At 49.3% G+C, this 27,181-nt stretch overlaps 3 protein-coding genes and 1 long non-coding RNA gene across 4 annotated transcripts; 3 read left to right on the top strand and 1 right to left on the bottom strand.

Moving 5' to 3' along the window:
* Positions 1-768: 768 nt before the first annotated feature.
* On the bottom strand, positions 769-4,666 carry LOC120696695 (protein trichome birefringence-like 10). Its single transcript, XM_039979680.1, has 4 exons — positions 4,059-4,666; positions 2,438-2,833; positions 1,994-2,152; positions 769-1,698 (listed from the first exon to the last, which is right to left on the bottom strand). Exons 1-4 carry the CDS (start codon positions 4,505-4,507, stop codon positions 1,320-1,322), a joined length of 1,383 nt encoding a protein of 460 aa, XP_039835614.1. The 5' UTR covers positions 4,508-4,666; the 3' UTR covers positions 769-1,319.
* A 1,239-nt stretch (positions 4,667-5,905) lies between these two features.
* Positions 5,906-8,317, top strand: LOC120696694 (cation/calcium exchanger 5-like). Its single transcript, XM_039979679.1, has 2 exons — positions 5,906-6,653; positions 7,484-8,317. Exons 1-2 carry the CDS (start codon positions 5,949-5,951, stop codon positions 8,246-8,248), a joined length of 1,470 nt encoding a protein of 489 aa, XP_039835613.1. The 5' UTR covers positions 5,906-5,948; the 3' UTR covers positions 8,249-8,317.
* A 4,577-nt stretch (positions 8,318-12,894) lies between these two features.
* LOC120696696 lies at positions 12,895-13,337 on the top strand. The gene is made up of 2 exons (XR_005684270.1): positions 12,895-13,077; positions 13,156-13,337. It is a non-coding gene; the product is annotated as an uncharacterized LOC120696696 (long non-coding RNA).
* Positions 13,338-15,354: 2,017 nt separating this feature from the next.
* On the top strand, positions 15,355-19,053 carry LOC120696693 (stem-specific protein TSJT1-like). The gene is made up of 5 exons (XM_039979678.1): positions 15,355-15,770; positions 17,551-17,791; positions 17,891-18,011; positions 18,216-18,325; positions 18,714-19,053. The coding sequence occupies exons 1-5, from the start codon at positions 15,568-15,570 to the stop codon at positions 18,747-18,749; spliced, it is 711 nt and encodes a 236-aa protein (XP_039835612.1). The 5' UTR covers positions 15,355-15,567; the 3' UTR covers positions 18,750-19,053.
* Positions 19,054-27,181: the final 8,128 nt, after the last annotated feature.

Below are 27,181 nucleotides of genomic sequence, written 5' to 3'. Positions count from 1 at the left end.
TGTGATAATCTCCGTTACCCTGGTGACCGAAGCATCCTCTATCCTCAGCAGAACCTGTTCGTCCTGACGAGGTCCTTCTCAAGGTAGAAGGTACCAACGAATTGCCCCCTGCTTTGTTTGTGTAATGAAAAGGTTGCAGTCTTCTGGATATATTCTTGGAGCTTTTTAACTAATGGGGTTTGTCATGCCCAGCTTGACTGGTGTCAGCCATCCTTGGAGAAGCCGCTCCTGCCGCAGCGAAAGGCAGCGACCAACCTTCACCTTCAGACGTTTCCTGGCTGATCCATTTAAAGGTGCTCATACATATTCCATTCAAGTTTCTGGCGTATTCAAAAATGATAGTTGTGTCAAGTTGGGTGTGGCAATGGTAGGCAATGTGAGTTATCTGCTAGGAAATGATAATGCTTGCATCTTTGTTTGAAACTTATAACATCATCGTAATGCTTGCATCTTTGTCTAAAACTGATATCATCAGAGTTTTTTTTTTTATCCAAGACCTGATGTACAGATTTATTTAATAACATGATTATGTCAGAACGTTAGGGTTTGATTTTCAATTTAATCTCAATTGATGTATTATTAGCAATTTGATGATTAGCACTGGCTGATGACTGGGTAACACTACCCAAAAGAACAAGGAAAGACCCAACCCATTACCCATCCTACTCGATCTCGAAACCAAACACATGCTAACACTTTCACTTCGTTTGCAACTTGAATAGGTGATCGTTGAGAACATGAATATATCCTATTCGATTGTTCAGACTCTAGAGATAAATCTTAATATTCCTTGATGGCCTTTTCAGGCTGAAGAGGATGTTCAGATTACACGTCAAACTTTACTCAGGTACACAATCATCAGGGCACAAAATAGAAACACAGCCTTGCAGGTCGAGCAGTGAAGGAAATATTAAATCTTACAGATTCTTGAATCACATGCAACCAATATTTACATCATTCACCACTGCGCCCCTATCTAGCTATATTCACCACCGCTAAGACTAATAACCTCTGCATGAAAGAAACCTTTTTTCTTCAAAACTGACCAGTTCTCTACCTCTGTTCAGCTATTCACCAACCTCAACATGTACAGAAATAGCAGGGTGCTGCAGCTTCCTGCAAACTGACACCCACTATCCAAAAATGTGTTTCGCCATTCTGGCATCCTACCTATAACCTAATCGGCAGGTCATCAATCAACGGTGTCATTGCCCAGGATGACTACTTAGTTTGCTTTGCCGTGCCATGACCAGCTTGCTGGATTTACCTTACCACCTCCTCTTCAGACTTTAGATAGAGCATCTGGTAGATCGCCATTATTACCCAGTGTTCACTGTCATAGTGCCAAACAGGGAAACATTCTGATCTATCTTTGCATGCCTCTTCACGATGAGGGCGTAGAGAAGCTCATTCCAGGTATCCGGGACACCAGGCAGGCACCAGTGGCTGCAATCCTGTTTGTAGCGAGGGACAGGTCCTGAAGGGCTTAGGTATACTGAGAGGTGGCCGTCTTTCCGCTGAGCTGTCATCTGCGTCACATTCAGCATATCTAATCCAGAAAGCTTGGGTCTCAGATTGTTCCCTAGAACATCATTCACAGGTTTAAGCAGGTCAGCCCATTCCTCCAGTGATTCGGGTGGCGTCAAATCTGGAAGAGTTTCCAAGTGACAGCTCCCTCCGGTCTTCCAGTCACCACCTCTGCAGAACATATAGATGATTCCTGGTTAAAGAGAAAGTTCAACATATACCCTGGAAAACAGATCTTAGTAATGTATTTTGATAGAATTGATAGAAGTTTTGAAACAACCAATAGGAAAATACAAGTGTTGTTCAAGGGCCAAGGCTTCAAGCACTTTTTTCAGTCATATGATTTACTTTTGGAATATACAGAACATAAAAAATAATCTCTAACACTGTCAAATAATTCTTGAGCAAGGAAACATATGGGACACTTGAATGAAGTGATCACTGGTAAGCGAACAATTGCACGGACCTGAAATGCACAGGAGCATACGTACGGTATATGACATGGGTCTTGCTGGTGTTAACTTCTCTGTGAAGCCAACCCGACAATGTCTGTATTGATCTTCGGTAAGCATCTGTAACAGTCATATCCATTTTCACCTCATCACCTTCTTGGAAGTAGGCACCCCTGATTTAACAGATAATAGAAGTGCTGTCACATCACTGGTAGCAGCATGAAATACATTAAGTCTGAAATTGAAAGGTGAATTCTTGAACCTGATGATTTCATAATCAAAACAATTTTGCAAAAAAAAAACTATGAAGATAGCTATTTCTCTAGAAATTACTGACATAAGAAGTAGCTGAAGGTAATATCAATTCCATCTTAGTAAAGATCATTCACATCTTAAAAAATATTGCTTCCAAGTGAAGCATAGTGTACTAAGTCGACAGTTCAAGAAGTTATCCTTACCCCCTGATTGTCTTCTCATTGTTCCACCAGTGCCCAGTGTTGAAGATCAATACATCAGCATCCTTCCACTTACCCCGGTCAGACATCCAATCCATGGCATCCACTCGAATTGTGTACTTAACAACCTCAGGGGCTCCAGCTGGCGCACGGCCTTGAAGGACTATAAAGGGGGATCTGTAGTATTCCACGGTGCAATTGTAGTCTCTAAAGTTGAAAATCAAGAAACCCATGTGCTTTGTGATGGGACTGCCATTAACTTCATAGATAGTGCTCTTGTTATGAACAGCAGTAGAAAGCATGCAAAGCAGAGACTCCCATTGGTTCCTTCCAATTGAATCACCAACGAATACTACTCTTCTGTTCCGTAGCTTCTCCAGCATGCTTTTGGCATCAAATCTAAGAAATCCAAGAAAGAATATGACCAAGTCAGAGAAAAGAATATTGGTTATGCTAGAGAGGAAATGTAGGTCTTCCAGAATCCTCCTCAGCCCTAAACCACAAGAATCAGACAGACATGGTTTACATGGACACAAAATCAACATACTAGAAAGAAATTGATGGTTATCAGTTAACTAAAGTAGAAATAAATTGATGATCCCAGCTATTCTTAATTAAAAGGTTTTAATTTTCCCCAAAGATTACTACCGTAATTCCTCTTTAATTTCCTCTATCATAATCTGCAATTATCACGTATAAATCTTTCAGTTTCAACACACCCTAAACATAAGAAGTATGATTCCGCTAAATGTCACAGGCAGTTTTGTCTAGGAAAATGTCACAATCAGCAATTCAAACCAAAGACAAAGAGGTTCCCAATTAATTGTGATTGGTGAGTTAACAACTCTACCATTGATGATGCCAGCACTGTGGAACCATCACCGTCATTAGCGCATGCAGCCAACACCATCAGTCCCTATTTTTAGCTTGTGAAATGAAATATACGTAATATACAGGTGGCGCTTGATGTTGGTTTCAATTCAGAAGACAGGGGCGTAAGAACAAACCTTTATGTCAACATAAATAGCTGAGCATAACAATACACAGACGTGCATCGCACTATCAGGTCGAGAAGTAACAGGATGAAGACATCTTCCCATCACAGTTTGGGAGCTGGCAACATCATGACGACTGCGTAATTAAAGAATCCCATTTGATTAATTAATCTTTCTTCGTGACGACTAACTACATGCATAAACATTGTTTTCTGACCGAGTGGCAGGCAAAGGGCATCGAGTTTCCAAATCGCACACTACGCAGTCCCAAACTGAAGGGTCATCGACAGCCTCGTAATGGCAATTGCTCATCCACCGATCCAAATCTACCTAATGGCACGTACGGAGTGCCCTCCTGAGTACTGAAAGACCGACCCCTCGTTGGAAGCTGAAAGCTTGAATTAGCAATAATGTCAAATTTAGACAGATTCAACAAACAATGCAGCATGAGAATTGGCAACCAAGCTTCGACAAGCTAGGTTACCAAATCTACCCCAGGTCCTAGAGACGCTCTAGCGGCGGATTCGCGAGTACCCCCAAATCCAGCAAGCAATGGAACTACGGAAGGGGGGCAACTGCCAATGGAGGGGGGGAAAAAGGAAGAAGCAACAAGCAGCAAATCAAGGCACCTGGGGAGATCGCAGCGCGTCGGCTGCCAGCGCCACTTGGTGTAGGACGCGTCGGGGCGGCCGTTCTCGGAGCAGAGGAAGCCGACGTCGAGGAAGGGGCAGTCCCTGGAGTCGTAGAGCGGGTAGCCGCCGCCAGCCCGCACCCACTCCCCGTCGAACAGGTCGCACTCCTCCTCATTGGCCGCCGCCGCCGCCGCCGCCGCCTTCCTTCTCGTTTGAGCCGCCGCCGCCGCGGCCTCGGCCTCGGCCGCGATGGAGACCCCGCCGGCCCAGAGCCTCCGGGGCGCGGCGGCCGTGCAGCGGAGCGAGACGGCGCAGAGCAGCAGCAGCAGCGCGGCGGTCGCCACGGCCGCCGCGGCGACCCCCGCCAGGCCGGCCCTCTCGAGCGGGCCCTTGGTCGCCCGCCGCGCCAGGCGCGCCAGGCGCTTGACCGGCGAGCCCAGCACCATTGCCGCCACCGGAGACGGGACGCGCCTGGTGCTTCGGGTCTCGGTCTCGCCCTCTTCGGCCCGCCGCGCCGCGCAGGCACCACCACCACCACCAGTGGGGTTGTAGCCAGAGAGCAGCGGGGGTGCGGGCCGCGTGCGGTGCGTGACGTGCGGGAGGTGGAAGTTGTGGGCGTGGTGGATTTATTATGAGATGGCGATCGGGGTGGGGGAAGCGAATCTGTTTCTGCCTATAGAAAACTCCTCTCCATCCGTTATGGCTGCCTGCTTGGCTCTCCATCAATCTGTATAAAATGGAAGTCCGACTACTAGATCGTCATTTGGTGAAAGTACCTTTACCAGCAGCAGTCAATAGGCATGGACCGTGGTTGAGTAATCACGGTCGCGATTAGTGCGCGGCAGTTTGAGAGGCCGTGAATTCATTCGGCAGTGCCGGCCTCGCAAGGCCAAAGGTAGGAGAGCGATCAAGCAATGCGAGTCTTCACCATGGGGTAATCCTTCTCCCCTTGCAGGTTGTGGCTTCATCAATTTTTAATCGTCTGCATCCATTCCCCCCCCCCCTCTGGTACTAGTAGTAGTTGCGCTGCTCGATTGTTTGCGGTTCGTGTCTTGTGGTGGCATCGAGCTTGGAATGATGGCGGCGATTAATGTGCTGGTGGAGGCAAAGAATGATGTGCGCGCTGCGCTACTGGAGTCGAGGAGGAGGAGGGTACGCGGACGGGAGGGAAGGCGGCGGATTCGTACTCCGTACGCAAGGCAATCAACCGGGGCTGCCAAGAAACCGTTGCTCGTACACCTTCGGTTCCCTCCTCCATCTCCATAAAATAATAGTCCATGGACGATGGACCTCAAGTTGTCAACCTCCCTCCCTAACCAGGATCGTAAACGTCAAACCCGAGTTTGTCGGTAATCCGGCATTCTCTCTGCTGGACCACGTTGGTATGTGCCGTGCGTGAAGCGGACAACCCCTCTCCTTTCACGCACATAATGAGCACGGTGTCGTGTCGGCGTTGTTGTTTCGAGTCGCTGCAGGGCCGCTGCAGATTGTGGCCGCACAGCCCAATGGGCGCAGCGGGCCAAATGCTCGGCCCGAAAAGCCCAGTTAAAAATCAGCATTATGGGCTTGGTCCTGGGCCTGGGTTAGACCTTCCCAGAGGTCAAACCACAGGTCAGGTCAGTTTGGACCTGCTCGGGGGGCCCACCACCACCGCCACAGTTCGGCAAGAGCCCACCCGGTGACCTGTCTGGTGCGCTGCGGCCTACTACGCCTCCTCTACGCGTCGGCGTCCGTGCCGCTCCCACTCACTGTCCCTGCGTGCCATCTCCGATCTCACCCCCAGAGAGGGGAGAGCAGAGAGACTCTCCTCCATCTTCCTCCGATTCGATTCGGCGCCCCCCCCCCCCCCCCCCCCACGCGCCCGGCATTCCGCATCCGGCGCATGGCATGGCCTCCCCGCCCGCCTGCGCCGCCCTCGCCCGCCCGCCGGCCCTCCTCGACTACGCCGCCATCCACTCCTGCCTCCTCCGCGGCGACGCCCGCCTCTCCCTCCCGCTGCTCGCGCTCCTCCTGCTCCTCCACTTCCGCCTCCTCGCCGCCGCCGCCGCCGCCCACTTCACCCCCGCCGTGTCCCGCCTCGCCGCGCGCCTCCGCCTCTCCCCGTCCATGGCCGCCGTCACGCTCCTCGCGCTCGGCAACGGCGCGCCCGACGCCTTCGCCTCCGCCGCCGCGCTCGGGGGCCCCGGGGGGATGCCCAGGGCGGGGCTCGCCGCCATCCTCTCCGCCGGCGCCTTCGTCTCCGCCTTCGTCGTCGGCGCCGTCGCGCTCATCGCCGCGCCCTTCGCCGTCCCGCCCGCCTCCTTCGCGCGGGACGTCTTCTTCTACCTCATCGCCGCGTCCGGCCTCTTCTACATCTACCTCAGCGCCGAGATCTTCCTCTGGCAGGCCGTGGGGCTCGTCCTCTTCTACGTCTTCTTCGTGGGGTTAGTGTTCTACATGGATTTGGGTGGTGGTGACGAGGGAAAGGCCGTCACCACTTCCGTCGCGGACCTGCACATGGCGAATGGCACCGGCCATGTGGCGATGGACTTGCCAGTCACAGTGGAGGATCACAAGCAGCAACACCCTGCTTTCTGTACGGTGCTCAGGAAGGTATGCATTCAGTAACTTCGTCCCTAATCTTTACTTGAGTCATTTTTAATGTCCAGTACATTAGTGGTTCAAGGGGACAACAATTCTAGTGTGTACAGTCTGTTCGGTGGTCTCCTCAGATTGAACAATCTCACCTGAAAATGCTGAGTGAGAGTTGTTGATTTGTTTATCTGCAACTTTCATCACTTAGTTGACTTTGCCCCCTTTTCTTCTGGAGTACATTTGACTTTTGATTTGAACTATAGTGACTGGATTCAAATGAGAGAATATCCTGGAATACAAACTACTCTTTATCCCTCGTTGCAGCTTTGCTAGTCCCAAGAGGTCCAATGTATCATAGTTTAGACAGACACATCTAAACCAAGCACCAAACCTACCAAATCAAGCTTATAAGAAAAATGAACTATGCCAGTATCAGCTATGTCTAGAATCAGTAAATTATCCAAATAGCCTAGGGGGCATTATGTGATGTTTGCTATCTCACAGTTGTAGTTTTCATGAGCAAACGAGTTATTTGTCCAACTGATTCATGGCTACATTAGGTGTTTGGTTTTGTTATGCTTAGGGAATAATTTTACCTATTATGGGGGCTCCATGACTTCTTTTTCCCCTCTGTGTTAGTTCACCAGGATTAGTGAGATTAGCTTACACATTGCTGAACTTGGCAAAATACTCGAATACATCCACTATGAGGCTATGAGTTAACATAATGGAGCGCATGTGCATATTATCACACTGCATTTCTTGACATATGCATAACTTGTGAGAAAGTTTCCTCTCGCTCTCTTCATTTTTTTTACTATATTGATTAGTATCTCTATATCTGGCAGGTCACACAAGTTTGGGAGTGGCCTATTGCATTTGCTCTGAAGCTCACCATACCATCAACCCTTCCTTCTGAGTGGAACAAAGTTTACATTTGTGCAAACATTTGTCTGTGCCCTCTCTTACTCCTGTATTCTTTCAGCTCGTACATTCCTCTAGATACCCGAATAGTGTTTCTTCTACCTCAAACCCGTTTCCCTATATGGTCTGTTGTTCTTTTTGCTAGCTTCTGCTTGGCTCTATCCCACTTTCTTCTAGAGAAAGAAGCCCCAGAAAGAGAAAACATTGCAAGCACCCTCATCTCTTTTATGATGAGTGTCTTCTGGATCTCAACGATGGCTGGAGAGCTTCTGAACTGCCTTGCAGCTATTGGAGTCATCATGGATTTCCCTCCAGCTATCCTTGGAATGACGGTGCTGGCATGGGGGAATTCTGTCGGTGACCTTGTCGCCGATGTGGCCTTGGCCAAGGCTGGCCAGCCTACCATCGCCATTGCAGGATGCTTTGCTGGCCCAATGTTCAATATGCTGGTGGGGTTGGGAACTGCACTTGTAGTACAGACGGCAAGAGTGTACCCCAAAGCTTATGTACTTGAATTCAATGTTGGGATCGTTGTTGCATTTGTATTTCTTCTTCTGAGCTTAATGGGCACCCTCTTGGTAGTCACCTGGGCTAGGTTTAGAGTACCCAGATTTTGGGGCTACTGCCTCATGGGGTTATACATCTTGTTTACCATAGTGAGTATTGCTATTGCGAGCACTTCTGGATGATACATATTATGACTTGTAAACTGATACAGTTGATACTAGTTGCCTAATTGAGTAATCCAATTTTTACAATTTGGTTGGATGTTGGGAGTAACTACAGAGCGAGTAGTTTTAAGTTTTAACCGAGAAAGGAACAGAGAATCAATCATACGCGGGCCGGTTGGGCTTGAAGGCCCAATGGAATGGAAGGTGACGACATGGGCCCACGCTGCGATGGGAACTGGCTCTCTCGTTTTATTCAGTCTGCCAGATCGCGTCGTGGGTCAGTTTCTGCACTTGTGGATTTCGGTCCAGGCCAATGGCCTGTGCTGTGCATCATTTCACACGTGGGCTGAGGCCTGCACTGCATGACTCTCTCAAGTCAAAACTCAAAACTAGCGTGGATGTGCTCGTGCTACTATTCTTAAGAATATAATTTATTTTTTTGCCATGGTATGCATATTCCTCAGGATTTACTTTCTGCCTGTGTCAATCACTAAATGGCAGGCAAAGAGCACAATCTTGTCGTTTTACGCCCACAAGCATCCAAATGATGCTAGGCTCCTTTTCGCCACGAGCATCTGCATCAAAGCGAACAAGTCGTACTAATTAACTATAGATGAAAAGATGATTAAACTAATACCATGAGGAATCAACCTGGAAGCTAGCATAGAGAAACCTTCTAGGTTTCATAACCATCACCACCTCGGAAGAACCATGGACTTCGGCTACAGAAAGGTCTGGTTTCGGCACCTTGGCGGCAAACTGTGGGCACATAGCATTCACTTTCATCGAAGATACCCATGTACTCCTTCCGGTCACATACAATACAAGTGGCTGTTTTTTTATTTGAAGCCAATCATTATAAACTTCGATTATAAATTACTCATTATGTTTTGCTTTTGGTATTTAAAAAATGAGGCGACTACTAGATTGGTGTCGAAAAGTAGTTTCATAAAAAGGATACTTTTTCCTACTATATATATGCTACATGTATATTGTTAGAAAAATCACTGGTCAGAATTATGTTCCGAAATGTCACTTATATGTGACTGGGGAGTAACATGCTTTGTCAGCCATCCATGTAGTTTGTAGTGCAATACATGTCGTCAAGTCACATTCCTGCGTTCCCCCTTAGCGTAGCAAATCACCTTCGAGGTGACTGTTTGATCATAACAATCCACTTGCCAAGTTGCTCCGCGCCCCTGTGGCCCTGTTTGCATCATTTTTAGGCGAGACAAGCAGAAGCAGATAAATCCGCGCAAAAAAGGGGGGGAGGGGGACAGAAAACGACATTGTTCGTCACCAGAAATATAGTGTTTGTGACAGAGGGATCACATCTTGGTCAATTGTCCCTGCAATCACTCCGCTCAATATCTCTCGCCAGATGTTGTTTCAGAAAGCGTCTTAGAATTTGTTGCGTTTTTTCTTCAAAAAAAAATCTTGGGGGACTGCAATTTTACAGCTGACAATTCTTCATCAGTTTGATTCCTTTTCAGTGCACCTAGACCACCTAATTAAGCTTCACGAACACGATCAGGGGAAGAAAATTCAGAACGGCAGTGAATCACATGGGCTAGATTCTCTCTGCAGTACACGAGTCATTGCAAAGAAGTTTGCAAATCTGTGGGTCGTTGTCTTATCCAATATCCAATGCTGTGGGCGCTCATTGGTTTCTGATTAAGAAACATCTTCTTATTATTTCTTCACTTGTTCAGTGCGTACGGGGTCCGACCAACCAACATGTTACGTAGATTAATGAGACTTAATTGACAGATCAAATTCTGCAAGAAAAATACAATGATTCTAAATACACTTGCAGAATTGAAGCAGAAGTACGCCTGTTCCTTGACTATGTAAAGCTACTTGAAGGTGAGAATAATGGCCACAAAAAATGAAAAACCATGTGATTTGTGAAGCAAAACCTATTTAATTTTGATTGATGATATTCTATACAAGGTATATATTTCATATATATATGAAGACGATGTGCCCAATGTGATCATAAAATAAGTTATAGTATTACATTTTATTTATAACCTTCCTTTAAATATAGTATGCCAAAAAATTTTTGTGATATTGACATTTATTTTAGTTCAGAACCTCTCACTTTCAGCAACTAGATGGAGTAAGCTCCATCCCATTCACCAAAACAACAACGTTAGGTAAATAGCACTAGCATTGTTTTTCTTACCAGAACATTGTTTTGGTTGGGTTATTTGAAACATGTATGAGATAACCGGGTGGTGCTCAAAGTAAAAGTACAAAAATATTATAGTTGTTTCCTTTTTACCTGCCACGTCATTATGTCAATTTCTTACCACAAATGATGAGACACTTGTCTAAGATTTCTTGCTCCTTGGTCACCGCAAGAATATTCTACAAGATTTCTTTTCTTCTCACCAATTAGCAAGGAGACTGATGCGACATGCCACTCCATGTATCCAAGATTTAGTTTGTTTATATGTGTGACTAATCGGCATATATCATGGCATACGTAAGTTCATCTATTCATTCTTAATGTAATGTTACTCACTAACCAATCGAACTGAGTGCTTTAGGTCAAAATAATGGAGTATTTTTATTGTGCTTACGAGCTATGAACATGATAGCCCGACAGCGATAGATGGTACTCCCTCCGTTCCAAATTATAAGACATCTCAAGAATCTTGTAGAGTCAAAGCAATCTCAAATTTGACCAAGATTATAGAAAGAAATATAAAGATTTATGATATCAAATTGATGTATTATGAAAATATAACTAATAAAGAATCTAATAGTACTTAGTTTATATAATAAATATCATTATTCTATTATATAAATTTGGTCAAACATAAAATTTTTTGACTCTCCGATATTGTTGGAATATCTTATAATTTGGAACGGAGGAAGTATATATATGTAGGAATGGGTACAAAGCCACTTAATCTCCATCTGTTCATCTTTTGCGCAAGCGTATTTTGAACAAGAGTAAAAACTTCTCCTCCAACACCAATCTAGTATTATTGTACCTCGAGTGGAATTTTTGCGTGCGGACATTTAAAGGTTTGTGAGATATATCTCACGAAAACGGTTTCAAATTACCTCGATCCCTGCTGCTTTTCTGTTTGGCAAAAGTTTCTGTATGTATCAGCCCCCCTGTTTTTTTCTGTTGCAAATGGTTTTCTCTTTGTGAGTCGGCCCACAGAAAAATCTTCTTAACGGCTCTGTCATTTCAGGCCGTTCTTTTTTTTCTGAATTTATTGTGTTCCCATTGCACGAAGTAATTAAGCTCCCATGTGGGCATGTCATGTCAATCAACATCTAGTACCAGATTAACATCTAACACTCAAGGCAGAGCGCGGAGGCACCCATCACGGAGGGTGGGGCATATGCCCCAACTAGCCGCCGGGAACTCCGACCCCCAACCCCTCCTCCTCCGGCGAGTCCGTGGCCCGGCCCCCAATCCCCGGCGACGGACCGGCGGTGCTGCTGCTCGCCTGCTCTGTTTTTGCGGCGAGGCGTCGAGACGGGATGAAGAAGAACGAACCGTTATTGGGCTTGTTTGGGCAGTTGGGCTTATATTGTACCGATCGGCCCATTCACGGCTGCGCTAGGTCACAGGGCAGAGGCCTTGGCGCCGCTCGCTCGCCCAGCCGCCAGGCCCGAGGCGCCCAGTCGCCATCGCCGCGACCGCTCCCTGCTCAAACTCGTCGCGACCGCGCGCCCCCGCTCCGGCTCGAGCTCGCCGCGGTCGCCTGCTGCTTGAGCTTGCCACGACCGCGCGCCCCTGCTCCGGTAGCTCCGGGCGGCAAGGGACCGGCGGTGGCGGAGATCCGGAGACGAGCCGGCGAGGTGGAGCGGCCGCGGCGTGGCCGCCCCCAGGCTCCTCCATCGCGGCCTCGCTAGCACGCCTCGAGCTGGGCGGCCTCAAGCTCCGGCCGCCTCGAGCAGTCGAGCACGGCGGCGCACCGCACGACACGGCGGCCCACGCCATTCTTCCCGGCGGCAGAGCTCCATGCGGCGGGCGCACGAGCAGCTGCCTGTCCCTGCCCAGCGGGTGCGCGCACGGGCCGGCGCCGAGGACGCAGATGGCTGCGAGCGGGGGTTGGAGAGCGCGCGGGACGGCGGCGCACGGCGGGGCCAGCGGACGGCGGCGACGGCGACTCCTCCACCTCCACCGGCCCGGCCAGCGGCACGGTTCTTGGGGTCACTGCGTCGTCGTCCTCCGAGAAGAGGCAGGGGAACGACTGCGCAGAGCTGCATTCCATCGACAGCGGGGCGGCCCTGCTCGAAGCGGCGGCCCCTTCTCTTCCTCCCCCTTCCTGGCGCGCCCCGCGCCCCTGCCGGAGGCCCTCTGCAGTCGATCCAATTGAGAATTTCATATGGCGGGAGAGGAAGATTGCTAGATTAACAGAAATATATGATCAAGATTTTTCTACTATTGACCGTTCTAATATAAGGGATCAACTTGAGACATTCATATTGCATATGCGAAGAGTAGACCTTTTCAAGGACTATCAAGATTTTTCAAGTTTGGCTATGAAGATGGTTGAACATGAAAGACATATTGCTTTTCCATTGGTCTATCGCCTTATTGAGCTAGCATTGCTTCTACCAGTGGCAACATCATCTGTTGAAAAAGCCTTCTCAGCTATGAATATAATCAAGACAGATCTACGCAATAGGATGGCTGATGAATGGCTTAATGATTTGTTATTGTGCTACATTGAGAAGGAAATCTTTAGAAGCATTGATGCAAAAGAAATCAAGAATACATTTCAAACCACAAAAAATCGGAGAATTGACTTGCCTAGACCACCGAGAAGACCTAGACATGATTAGTGGTTTCTTAAGATGCTAGACTGCTAGTGGTATGTGTTCTCACTACTTTTTACATATATTATTGCTTATATGTCATATCACATACTTGCTCTTTTTCAAATTGGTAGGTTGGTTATCTTAGTTCCTAGATCTTGCCATGTTGGTGTATATTGAATTAAGGAATTATATTGTGGTGTTCAATATTCTACGATATTTTATTTGGAAGGTACCATCTTTGATCTTAAAATGTACCGTTTATTAACCTTTCGTATCGTATACGTGTGATTTTCCTATGAAAGTGTGAGATAAAGTGCGATCTTGGATAGTATGAGTTATGTTTCTCGCGCTAGTCCACCCCACCTAAAATTTTTGGCTAGCTCCGCCACCGACTCAAGGCACGGAAATAGACTTGTTTGGCGCAAACAGTGCGCAAACATATGACCACACATATTTGGCCAAGGTAATCCCGACCGACAGTAATTTCAGATGACCTGATCTCTGTCGCTGTAAATTGAGATACTGTAGCTGTAGCGTGAGGCTGCTAAAATGAACTCGAAGCTGGTGAAGCCAGTTTTTTTAAAAAAAAACTTTACAAGCTTTAGCTTCACTAATGAAACTGTTTTGTCATAAGCTGTGCTAATTTCACAGTGACTCTCTCTCTCTCTCTTTTAAAAGAAATTGGTGCTCAGCATTTTGATTCCTTGCAGTGTCAGTATTAAGAATCTTTTTAGTCAGTGTTTACATAAATGTGGTTACGTTACGCGTGTGGCCAACGGGACGGAGATGTCGCACGTCGTCTTCTATAGTGGAGAACTGGAGATCTTTCCTCTCTTTTTTTTTTGTGGCAGAGCAGCATTACATGGCATGGGGAGTGGGAAAAGGAGTGCCTAGTGGTGTAGGGAAATTCGGGGCGCAACGTCAGTCCTTGTCAGTGGCCGATCCTGTTCACGAGAGACGAAACCTGTGGATTTATTTGTGTGTGGTGTGGGTATTTATTAGTACATTTCTCCATCATATATACAGCTGAAGCTGATGCATACATGTGTGGCAAGCGTGTAACGTGACTGACATCGCCGAAATGTTCATCCACTGCACGAGCACCGGAGCACGACACTACCAAAAAAAAAGTAACGCAAAAAACCGTGCGTGCTGGATGAGCCGGCTTGGCAATATCTATATGCGGGGAGGGATCGGAGTGGCCGCCGATCGAGATGCTGGTGGCGGTTCGTGGTTGCGTTTCGTCCCCGGGTGCAAACCAACAGAGACGTTGAGGATGAGGCCCTCAACAACGCTTGCATCATCGTCATCAGCATGGTTAACCAAACCGGTGGGAACCGGTCCGGTTTGACCGGTTACCAGTCAAACCGGTCCGGCCCGGTTTCGGTTTGGGCCGGTATCAAATCGGCACAAATTCAAAATTTAAATTTGAAATCAAAAAATGAAAAATTCTCAAAAAAATTTCTAAAAATAGTTCAAGGTGCGATGAATATAATGGTGTCAAATTTTCTCAAAAAATCGTTCATTTAATATAGTTTGCGGGGATTTGAAGTTAAATCAAAAAAGAAAAAGAAAAAATGGGCCGGCCCATTAAGGCCCACCACATATGGCAACCGGTAAACCGGTCAAACCGGCCGATAAACCAGTCAAATCGGGGAGCCACTTTTGCACCGTCGGATTTTTTAATTAAAACACCGGTAAACCGGTCAAACCGGTCAGTATACCGGTCGGAACTGTTTACACATGCGATTTTAAATTTGGATTTGAATCCAACCGGTTTCCAGTCAAACCGGTTCGGTAAACCATTATCGGAGGGTGGCTGTTTGACCGGACCTGTCGGAATTGTAAACTCTGGTCATCAGCAAGCCAACCTGGTCCCCAGATGTATCGCTCGATTCGCGTTCCAGACTGTTCCTTATTGGCATGCATGCGTCTTCTTCCTTGCCTCGTCTCATCATCCGTTTCTGCTTCTCATCGATCTCGCTGCCCAATTGTCCATATATGCTACCGGCGCCCCTTCTTCTTTTTTTCCCCCAAGACAAGAAAGAAATTAAACAAGTTGGGAGGAAACTTTGGCGTACGTCCCGTGTCAAATACGTGCACTCTCGCACGCACGTCCTCATGTCTGAAATCTCTGGTGTTGTGATGGGTTAGTTAGATGGTAAGACACGATTAGCACTAACTGGAAGTACCCTGCAAAGACGGGCACTGCCACGTTGGCGCTCACAAGATGCTCCAACCAAGGTGCCGAAAGGAGAACGGGTTTTTATAAGGTTGGTGACACTAGCAAGGAACACACAGGATGCCAGGTGGGGTCCACGCCACGCCACGCCATTAGCTCGGCTACCCTTGGGCTCCGCCACGGCTATATAAGCCGCCCGCCTCCCCCCTCCACCGCTCCATCCTTTCACGGATCCATCCAACGAGTTTGGAGGCAGCGGGAAGAAGCTTATGCTACCTAGCTTGATTAAGTAGCAGGGGAGTAGTATTAGTAGGATCCGTAGGGTGTTTTTTTTCGGTCGGTAGGTTGATTACTTGTGAGGATGTTGGCGGTGTTCAGCGGCGAGGTGGTGGAGGTGCCGGCGGAGCTGGTGGCGGCCGGCAGCCGGACGCCGTCGCCCAAGACGAGGGCGTCGGAGCTGGTCAGCCGCTTCCTGGGGAGCTCGGAGCCGGCTGTGTCCATCCAGCTCGCCGACCTCGGGCACCTCGCCTACTCCCACACCAACCAGGCCCTCCTCCGCCCAAGGTACTCATGCTAGCCTCTACAAGTCTAGTGTCATGTCATGGTCCCAAGGACATGGATGGAGGGTTCTCTTCTTTCTCTTGATTTCGCGAGCCCGTAGATCAGTCAGCCTAGAACAAACGGAGTCGGTTGCTCTGTTCTGTTTGCCAGTTACTCAAGTCTGAACCGCAAACGCTTCCCTCACACACACGGAGAGAGCGATAGAGATTTTGTTAGTTAGTTAATTAGGCAGCTACTGTAAATTCGATTGTTAGCGGATTTGTCCAACTGATATGAATCTGTCAATTATTGGACAGATTTTTCTCCTTATCCGATGATGTTGCTTTTCTGAAACATAGCAAGCAATCATAAATACAGTTGCCTGATCCATTCGTGCAGCTGTAGGACCAACCTACCAACCATACCTGGTTTATCCTTTTCTGAATTTTGATAATCAGGAGCCACAAAAATTAGCCAGGCAACCACAGGTAGGAGACTTGGATTTGCGGCTGGCCATTAAGCCAGTGGGATTTTAAGGCCACAAAGAAGCTAGTTTTTTTTAAAATAAAATAAAATAAAACCGTGTTTATTAATTTCCTGGTCCGGAAATAAAACAACTACTGTCCACTACTCCAACAGATGCTGTAGAGCAGTTGCACAGTATTAACCAGGTGTCTTGCCGTAGTGCTACGGCAATACGGCGTCTAGATATCTCTGAACATGGCGCATCGCTGCCTGCCTGCCTCTGGTTGAATTCTAAGTTCAGCTTTGTCAAAACGGTTGGTGATGATCAGATAAGAAGGAAGAAACGGGAAGAACGTTACATCGGTGTAATACTTATTTATGAAAGGAGGCCTTGTTTTTCTAGAAAGGAACTGATCTTCCCCCACATAGGTTGCTGCAATTTGCACGTCCACATCATGCCACCTTCCAGAGACAAGGCGCTTGTCAGCTGACCTCCCAACAAACGATGGAGCCTCATATTCTCCGATAGGCGGCTACTGAAAGACCAATGACCCAATTATGGTTTAAGGAAAGCGACAAATATTATTTTAAAAAAAAAGAATAGGACTCATGAGCTGTGACATTGAGCAAGTATGTATGATTTGTTCCCTTTATTTTAGTTGTGTAGAGCTAAATAGTAAATGTTCACATGGTTGAGATCATAGTAGTAGAGAGACCACTTGGTAGTGGTGGTGGTAGTGGTATTCAGTTGGTAATCCGGCTTTGCTGCCCACAGATCTGAAGAAAGGTTCCTGCACTAGGCCCAGACCCCCAGCAGATGGTCTTCCACGGCTATCATTTGTGGGGCCTGTTTGCCCTGTGCTCTTATCCTTTCAGTACTAGGCACGTTCACTGAAGAAGTAGCATTCAAGGAATCCCACACCTTCACTCCATTCAGTTTGGCCTTTTCTTTCTTTTAGTGCTTACTTCACATCCTAGTTATTTTTCTTTTAAGTTTTATTCCATGTTTCTCGTTTTGTAAACAACAAGCTTAAGTATTCTAGTCCTCTATGTTAGGTGCATCTTTGCATCAAGTCAAATTCCACCTAATTAATCTGAACTCTGAAGGAACATGCCCTTGAGTCATACGAGAATTACTGAAACCGCAGGGGACCAAACAAAAGCATACACCTCTGCTGTTAAGCATGCCACTTTCACTTGTTGTTGGTTTTTGTGTAGAACGAATAATTTCATAGTTTGGAAACAGTCCTGGGACCATGTGTTAAGCATACACCTCTGCTGTTAAGCATACACCTCTCTAGCAGTTGCTGACAACATATTTTTATTTTCCGCTCATCAGGTCGTTCGCGGCAAAGGACGAGATATTCTGTCTGTTCGAGGGTGTGCTGGACAACCTGGGGCGGTTGAGCCAGCAGTACGGGCTGTCCAAGGGCACCAACGAGGTGGTCCTCGTCATCGAGGCCTACAAGACACTGCGGGACCGGGCGCCATACCCGGCCAGCTTCATGCTCTCGCAGCTCACCGGCAGCTACGCCTTCGTGCTCTTCGACAAGTCCACCAACTCCCTGCTCGTCGCATCTGTATGTTACTTACTCCTAGGAATGGTGATTTTGGTTCAGGACAATACAATATCTTATTTTCTTGTGCTGGGGAATTTGTTTGTTCTCTCAATCTCTCAGGATCCCGAGGGCAAGGTGCCGCTCTTCTGGGGGATCACTGCGGATGGCTGCGTCGCCTTCTCTGACGACATTGACATGCTCAAAGGATCATGTGGCAAGTCACTAGCACCTTTCCCACAAGGTAATGCGAGCCCATCAAGCAATGTCAGAGCTTGTCTTGACTTGTACCTAGTATGCTGCCAACCACCGCGTCACTCAACTTTTCTGAATCTCTGAAAATGTTCCCACCAATGTTAAATACACTCTGAAGATTAAACTCTATGCACTACATTCAAAGAGCCTTCTTAATTAGTCATTTCTCCACTAATCTCATTACTCCCTCCAGGTTGCTTCTACTCCAATGCTCTTGGAGGCTTGAAGTGCTATGAGAACCCTAAGAACAAGGTGACTGCTGTTCCTGCAAACGAAGAAGAAATCTGTGGTGCAACTTTCAAGGTAAAAATTGGCTTGTTATTTCTTGAAGAAGAATTCAGTTTTATGTAGTCCGTCAGAGCTGCATCGATCGTACAGTGCAGTACAGTTAGAAATCGGTACACTCACTCACAACAAGGAATATTATATGATATTGAGGTCAGACTCCGCAGAATATTGTATTATGGAGACATTCAAGATTTTGTTTTTGAGGTAATGCATTTAAGATTCAGAGGTTTCAGGGGTTAAAATGCCAGTGAGTAGAAAAAAAATAACTGAAGGACAGGGGAACTGCAACTGCTTGATAGTGTTACTTGATTGTTTTCCTTTGACTTTTTTTTTAAAAAAAAATCTGGAACTCCCACAACATTTTTCTGTGGATGCTCTGTTAACCCACACGAAGCTGTTGCAGGTGGAAGGCTCTACAGTCCTCTCTGCGCTGCATTAGGAGGAGATGTTCGTGCGGAGGCGGGTCAATGCAAAACTCTGTACATGGCGGTGTATCATAATGGCAAGGCTGCATGTAACTGGTCTACCTGTATCATCCCCCGTAAAAAGAGAAGTACTGCCAGCGTGGCAAGAACTTCATCAGTGTTGTTTGTTGTTGATGTTGTGTGGGTGTGGGTGTGGGTGTGGGTGTGTCTGAATCTGCTGTATGCATGTATCCCTTGTTGCTCAACTTATATGGAACTTGAGACCGGGTTCTAGTCGACCAGTTGCATGGATGAACGAAGTTGTGTATCTGCAGCAAATAATTGAACTTTACTTCTTTAGTTCTTTTCCATCGTCATTGTCATCGTTGGATACGCATGAATCCATCTGCAGAAAAAAGACTACTGGTATAGTACTATGGAACCAGCATGTCACCCAACAAGGTGCTGCTGGGAGGTCACGCATGTGACTCGGAGTGTACCTATCACACGACTCTCGCCTTTCCAGGATTCTGCGTTTTGGGCCTAAAATTAGCTCACCAAACTGGCACACTTGTGTTTTCTTGCTACACCAATTTTTTTCCGAAACAATTTTTTTTTACTCGAACAATAACAATTGTTCCAGCAACACAAAAATTATTCCAGAACAAGAAAAATAGTTATTGATCTTGTATGATGATTTGATTGTCAGTCACACATGTGACTCGTAACCTTTGCGACCCAACAGCATCTCTAGGGTTTGGCTTTTTTTTTGACACAGCATGCGAATGTACCTGTATTAAACTGAGATGTACGGTACAAAGACCCAAACGCATACGCGTACAGGTACACAAAGGCAGGATACAGAGTACACCTGCTCCACCATACATTTTACACAAAGGCCCTTAGAAAACACGAAAATTACAACCAAACCCCTAGAACCTCTGTGAATCCGACTCCGCCGCCGTCGAGCATCGCCAGCCACCACCGAAATCGATCTCCGCGAATCCATGGCCCACCGGAACCCGTCGCTGCGAAGCTTTGAAGAGAGCCGCAAGAAACACTCGCCGCGAACGGCGAGATGAAGCTACCGCGGGAAGTCCATCGGCCGGGGACGCACCCCGAGCCCCGGTGGCCTTGGAGCCAGATCCGCCGGCGACGACCGGAACCACCGCGAGAAGCATGGATCTGCTCCACTCTCCAGCTTTCCACTAATCCCGAAGTATGCTCTGTATCCACCAAGCAAAAGGCCGATGAACTCACCTCCACGGAAGGACAATGAGTCGCCGGCAGAGAACATCTCCTATACAACGGCTCCACCACGGGAGCACAACCTCCACGGACCCACTCGAGCCGCCGGAGAGAAGCAGCACAAGGACGGGGACGAGTCCGAGAGGACTTATTCCGACGCGTCGCCGCCGCCTCCGCCTCGCCGTCGACGCCTGGACACCGACCCCTAGATCTACTAGGACCTAACCTACCTGTGCCGCACGGCCGGAGCCCGGCGGTCTCCGCCCCCTCCCGACAGCCCTGAGGCCATCGGAGGCGGAGGAGACCGGCGACTCCGCCGGCGGCGACCGCGACCCCCTTTTTCGCCCCTCTCAAACAGTAGCAGACGCGAGAGCTTTCCAGAGAGAGAGACAGGGGCCCGAGGGTTTGGGGATATTTCTCTCTTCCCGGATGAGGGAATCCCTCTAGGGTTTGGCTATTGAAATAGAGAGAGGAGAAGAAACAGGCCAACAGGGTTGGCAAAGGTACATTCGAGCGGTTTTTTTATTTTTGTTTTTTACAAAAATATATTTTCATTTTCGAAATTTACAAGAATATCGAAAACGAAAATATATTTTTGTAAAAAATGAAAATAAAAAATAAAAAAACAAAAAAACCGCGTACATTCGATTCGGAAGTTGGCCGCCCAGCCCAAGTCCCGCCGCAATGCTGCTCGATGGGGCCCTGCGGCAGCGAAGCACGCGGCTCAAACGAGGCCCGGCTGTATATTTTGATTCTGCATCCAGCCCAACCACACACTGCAGCACTTGATGACAGACTCCTACAGTCCTACAAGCCCAGCCCAATGTATCCGTGGGCACCTGGCTCAATGCAATGAGAGACTGCTGCTGGGCCCAGTACTAACGCGCGCACGAATGGTCCGGGCCGCCATGTACAAGTTGGCCCACGGTGGGCTGGTCTGGGCTGGGCTAAGCGTGTGCGGCCTAGCATAGCAGGTTGAGAGAGATTTCAGAAGGAACCCTGACTGCGTGCTGTAAAGTGTAAAAAGCATCGGCGGCAACGTCTGAATCCATTCGAGGATTCGTTGACAAATACTAGTAGCACACACATAGCTTGTGTTACTGGTATTTGTTGTCTCCTTTTGTTTCCCTTTTTGAAAGATCAACTTGTGCTGTGCTGTTCTTGTTCCTGCATAGCATAGCCGTAGGGGGCTGCGGCATGGTGCCGTTGACAACGGACAGACACCTAGGGGTGGTAATGGGCCATGGCCCTAATGGCCTCTTCACAGTCCAATAAAGCTTTTAAAATTTTTAGTTCAAAAATACATATGTTTAGAGCCCGGCCCTTTTAGGGTCCGATCCTTAGATTTTCTAGTTCAAAATATTGGGCCCTTTACCACCCCTACAGACACCCAAGCGCACAGAACAGAGCTCCCGTGCACAGCGGCGCATGCAGGGCAGGCTGCCAGTGCCAGATAGGGAGAGGGGTATGGGCGGAGGGCGGCATAGGCATAGGCATGGGGCCGCGCCACCCGAGGCGAGGCAGATGCCATGTGACCCTTGTCCTCCCTGCTTCCCGAATTCCTTGCTTTGCTTTCCCACGAGCACCGACAGACAGCGAGGCCGCCCCGCCCGCCTGCCTCGCGGTAAAGTGGTAAACGCGTTTGCGTTTCTACCCGCCGTAATTCCCTCCTCTCATCTCCTCCTCTCCTTCCACGCCGCAGTGACTGACCGCAGTTCCACATCGTCCTCGTGTAATACCGTCCACAGTGGTGGGAGCAAATGAAGGAGAAAATACACTGTTTGACACTATAGATATAATGTTTAGCACTGTAGACAGAGAGGGCGTGGGAAACGAGGAGGAAACAAATTTGCTCTTGCTCCCTCCGCCATGGTCAGCCTAAAAGCCCAGCTAGCTGCCCCTTTTCTTTTCTTTTCTTTTCTTTTCTTTTAAAAAAAGGAAAGCCGGTCTGCATCCACGGACCATAAAGGTCGGTAAAAAAAGAGGAAAGGATGCAGGAAGCTTCCCAAGCCAGCCATCCTCTGCCCGAGGGTATTCCTTTTTCTCTACTCTAGCAGTAGTAGAAACAAAAAGATCTACCCTTCATGATTTTATTTTCAAAAAAGGACCTTCATAATTCTTCTCATCCTTTTGCTCGCCTTTCTGACATACTCCGTCCAAAATATAATGTCTTCCCGCAAACGCAGTTTTTCCCCTGTCATCCCGCGCGCATAAAATATCTGAGCTACTAGTACTGATGTCCTTTTTCCTTTTTCCCCTGTCATCCTTTTCTTAATACCCTAGCGGCCAAGCATCGGGCTAATCATCAATTGGGAAGCTATAATCCTAGTAAGAGGAGCAGGTACAAGCAAGCAGAAACATGCTTAGAATATCTCGTGACTACGAACAGGGCAGTTGAGGCTAGCTCACTCCAGAGTGTGAAGCTCCCAACACAAGTTCTCCATTCGTTCCAAAATATAAACATTTCTAGATTTAATTAAAGTCAAATTTGTCCAACTTTGACGGTGAATAAAAGTTAATTTATAAAGATTTATAAGATAAAAATAATATTACTAGATTTGTTATGAACGAAATTATAATAATATATAAATGTTTATATTTAAAATAATGTATTCATAAGCATATTGATGGTTAAAGTTGAATAAATTTGACTTTGATCAAATCTAAGAATGTTTATATTATGGGTCGGAGGGAGTACTATGCAACAAAGCTACTGCATGCAGCAAACCCTAGCAGATGCATGTGGCCGCTCCGCTTGCTTCCGAGGGCCTGCATTATTCACAACCGGTTTATTCAGGTAAATTTTTGAAGATAGCCCAGAGTAATCTTTTCTTTTAAAAAAAAACCGGAGGGGCTAGCCTCAAATTGACTTGTACCTGCACCAGAGAATATCACTGTGTATGTCAGCATCTTGACCTTTCTAGCTCCTTTTTCTGAGCACGAGTACAGAGTGCTGGACTAGTCCTTGTCCAGGGAGATTCTTCCGGTCTATCCATCAGCCGGCATGGATGCGACGTATCCAGTCGCTATATAGCCCATCTGAATCACTGGATTATTGGATATTCCCTTTCTCTCTCGGCATCGGCATTGGTTTGGACATCTACGTACTGTACAGTATCAGCAGGGTTGATCCGATACGTATGTTGGGCGTAAGCGCGACCGAGGACGTCGGCGGCGGGAGCGGGCACGGGCTACAGCGGTCGGGTCCCTCGGAGTCTTCCCGCATGGGAGTTCCGCGGACTCCAGCGGGTCTGCCGCGTTGCTGGATTCGAATCTGGCACCGCCGGCTCTGCGGGCCTCATCTTCAAGCGTGTCTTCGCTGCAGCCACGACTAGCTGCCGTCGGTGCGGTGGCCCGGGCAGCGCCGGGTTCACATCCGGATCCGGCAGCCCCGGGGCAGGGGACGGTGCCCTCGGTGGGGGGCTTGCACGGAAGGCATTGAGGCGTGGTGGCGCTGGCTTCATGGAGTTGGAGGTGACCTCTTGGGTGATCTCACCGGCGTTTCTGACACAACATGGAGGTCTCATTCTTCCCTGCGCCCGGCCGCTTTGGCAGTTCCGTGTGGTTCGCGATGGATGGCTTCGGGGCTCCCGGATGCAGATCTGACATCGGCTTGGCCTCCAGTGGTGATTCCTCTCCGGCAGATGCGCCTTCGGCTTTGGTGTTGGAAGGGCTAGCTCCGGACTTTGCAACTACTTCTGGTGATGACATCTTCAATTTCGCCTTTGTTTTTCATATAGACCAAGAGACATGAGTCACCTTGGCTTCATTCGCGAATTCTCTTACTCGAAGACGGATTTCATCTGCACTTATTCCGGTGGATTATGCACGGGTACCCAGTGGCTACTTTGCAGCATGGTATCTCCAGCTACGAATTCAGATGGTCTGCCGGATTTGGAGTTCGTGGCCGTTTAAAGTGGGTCAAGTCTGGTCTATATGGAAGCATTGGCATGGTAAGAAGAGGGAAGCAACACGGTGTGACATTGTTGTGGTGGTACTTGTTACTAATTCACCGGTTCCGGGAAGAAATTCATAGGTCTGACTTTAATTGGTTGAATCTGGCAGTGACCTTGTTGAAGGCATTGTTTGGATTAAGATGAATTACTCCCTCAGGTGAAAACCTTTTATCTGTGTTGTGGGGGTTCTAGGGGTACCCACAGCCGGGTGGCGGAACGCACCCGCCTATTCCCCGTGAGGGTGTACTCGGGGAAGTACTAGGCGATGGGGCTGAATCTACGCTGGGACTAGGACTCAAGAACACACGATTTAGAGTGGTTCGGGCCGCCGGAGCGTAATACCCTACGTCCACTGGGAGATGTATTGTTCTTGGTGGTGTGTATGAATCTATCCTCCGCCGGCCTTGGCTCTTGCCCAGCCTGAGGTTTTCTAGCGGCGCCCCCTCCTTTTATAGATCAATGGGGGAGCGGATACATAGGACGTTGGTGCCCCGACAGGTGGGCCCAACGTGACTGTGGCTACAGTGGTAGCGAATCTTTCCTCCGATATGCGTACTGCTGCTCCTCTGACTCAGGGGGGTCTTTTCTTGTCCCGTCAGCTAGGCGCCCGTTGGAGTAGCGTAGCTTGCGGCGTGGCCTGCTGAGGCTATTATGTAGCGTCATAATGGGCGAAGCTGAGCCGTCGTATCCATCTGCTATGGCAGACTGGCAGGCGCGGCGTGGGCGGCGCCAGCGGTTCCACTACCTTAGTAATACGCGATCAATAGTGCCTCCTGGTCAAAGAATCGCCTCGGCTTCCACTGTATCAATGCGGGGCGTCCACCTACCGCAATAAATGCAGTGGTGGGTGAGGCTTTGTATGGAGACCAAGCGCCCTTGTATACGTGTCCGCGCCGGACTACCCAGAGGTAGGGCGTCGACTTCTTCCCTTAGCGAGGGGTCCGATTACCATACAAGAGGTCCGGGACCCTATGAGGGGTCCGGGACTTCCGCGGGGGTCCGGACCCTTCGGGAGGTCCGGAGCCCCGGCTGTTCGGGCTGCCCGCCTCCTCCGGGACACGCGCCGTTCCCGGATCTTTCCCAGTCGTGAGGCAGGTCCGGGACCGTTGCCGAGAGAGCAGAACTCCGGACCACAGGGGTCCGGCTGTTTGGACGTAGTCAAGGATAACTACAAGGCCCTTGCCTAGACACAGCAAGAGGGGGTACCCCAGTCCTGGGGTACCGACAGTGGCCCCCGGGCCCACCTCGGGAGAGGTACGAACCCGCGGGTGGGCCACTATTGTGATGTGTTTCTACGCAAGCTCGGTTGCGTTGGTGTGCTCATGCAGAGAGCGGGTGCCCCGGACCCCTGAGGCCGGTACACCTGTGCCAGGCTCAGGTACTAGAGCGCTCTCCTCAGGGCGACGAGGGTGTAGGCTTAGGGTACGGAACCAAACTAAGCGGCTACACAGACCTCGGGTCGCTCAGGGAGCAAGCACCGCTTCCCGGACCCGGCACTTGGAGCGACCGTGGCGAGCGGTCTCCGCCGGAGCGGGCCACCGGAGTGGACTTGGAGCGACCGTGGCGAGCGGTCTCCGCCGGAGCGGGCCACCGGAGTGGACTTGGGGCGACCGTGGCGAGCGGTCTCCGCCGGAGCGGGCCACCGGAGTGGACTTGGGGCGACCGTGGCGAGCGGTCTCCGCCGGAGCGGGCCACCGGAGTGGACTTGGCGCGACCGTGGCGAGCGGTCTCCGCCGGAGCGGGCCACCGGAGTGGACTTGGGGCGACCGTGGCGAGCGGTCTCCGCCGGAGCGGGCCACCGGAGTGGACTTGGAGCGACCGTTGCTGACAATCCGATGAAGCATGTTACCGGACCTCACAGTAAGGTGCAAAGAAACCAAGCCTTATACTAGAAGTGAGCCCGGGACCTCTAAAGACAGCAGTCCTGGATACTAGAGTACTTGTAACAGGGTAGTGAAGTACGTAAACTTAGGGTACATTACCAGGCTAAGCCACGCGGAGCTTCTCTACCCCAGGATACAAATACCACTTCACCAGAGCAGGTCCTTAGGGGTCCGGACTGCCTTCCAGCTAGAAGGGGTGTCTTCACCTGACCACAAGCCAGCAACTTAACTTGGATTGTTAGCAATAAGGGAAACTCCGGTCAAGAGGAAAGAATAGTTAAACCAAGGCGAATAAATGTAATCAGGGTGGAGCCTAGGTCAAACTGAGAAAGAAAATCTCCTTTATTATTGTCGTTGTCACGGTATACATCGGAGGTCGGGATTACGAGGTCGGACCTCCACCGCTCCGGACCGCTTTTGCCTGTTTGTGTGATAGGGCCAGAGGTCGGGTTTACAAGGTCAGACCTTGACCGCTCTGGACACACACGTAGACGTCACGCTATTACAAAGGAGAAAATCTATCATTCCTTTCTTAGGAGTAACCTACGGCTGCATGCTATACAGCGCGTGAAGGCGCCCTGGATGTGCCTGAACCGCATCATCCAGCATCACCTCGGGAGCTCGGGGGACCCCTTCTTGCCTAAGAACTGTCACATGCTTACATGGCATGAGACAAATTCTTTGGCTTTGAATGGAAGAGGCCCCCTCCCCCTGCCGTCGCCATTGCCGATGGAAACCAGAGCCCTTGCGCAGCAGATGGACCGGTGCGACGCGTGGAGAAGTGCGGTCGTTCGCCGGCTTGTCCTTGGTGCTAGCGCCAGGGACCCCCGCGCGAGGAGGCGGGGTCCTGTCTGCAGCAGCACCGAGCAACGCTGAGGTGGATCTCTGGTGCTGGAGACGGCAGGACGACACGGTCCACTTCCTCCGGGATGGCCGTCGGCTCCAGGCTCCATGTTGAGAGGAAGCCTTGAGCCGACACCATGCCACCGCAGAGGAGGTGTGGCCGTTGCTTGAGAGAAAACCTTGAGTCGACGTAGGGGCAGCAGCGCCCAGCGGCGCCTCCGCTGTGCGCCGCTACGCCGGCTCCGAGGTGTCGCAGTGGCGACGCACAGCAGGCGTCGCTGTCGTGCGCCGCCGCACCGAGGGCGTTGCTGCGCCGGTGCCAAGACAGGTGGAGAGAGTGTGGCCCTGCCTTCCTTCATCTTCAGGTTCGTCGTTGCAGAGGAAGAACACAGCCCAGAGGCCTGAAGATCCAACCTGCGCCTGACTTCCCCACGGACGGCGCCAAAATGTTGTGGGGGTTCTAGGGGTACCCACAGCCGGGTGGCGGAACGCACCCGCCTATTCCCCGTGAGGGTGTACTCGGGGAAGTACTAGGCG

Source organism: Panicum virgatum, chromosome 3K, assembly GCF_016808335.1.
Source record: "Panicum virgatum strain AP13 chromosome 3K, P.virgatum_v5, whole genome shotgun sequence".
Lineage (NCBI taxonomy): Eukaryota > Viridiplantae > Streptophyta > Magnoliopsida > Poales > Poaceae > Panicum > Panicum virgatum.
The sequence above is the reverse complement of the archived record's forward strand: the minus strand, read 5'-3'. Positions and strand labels throughout refer to the sequence as shown.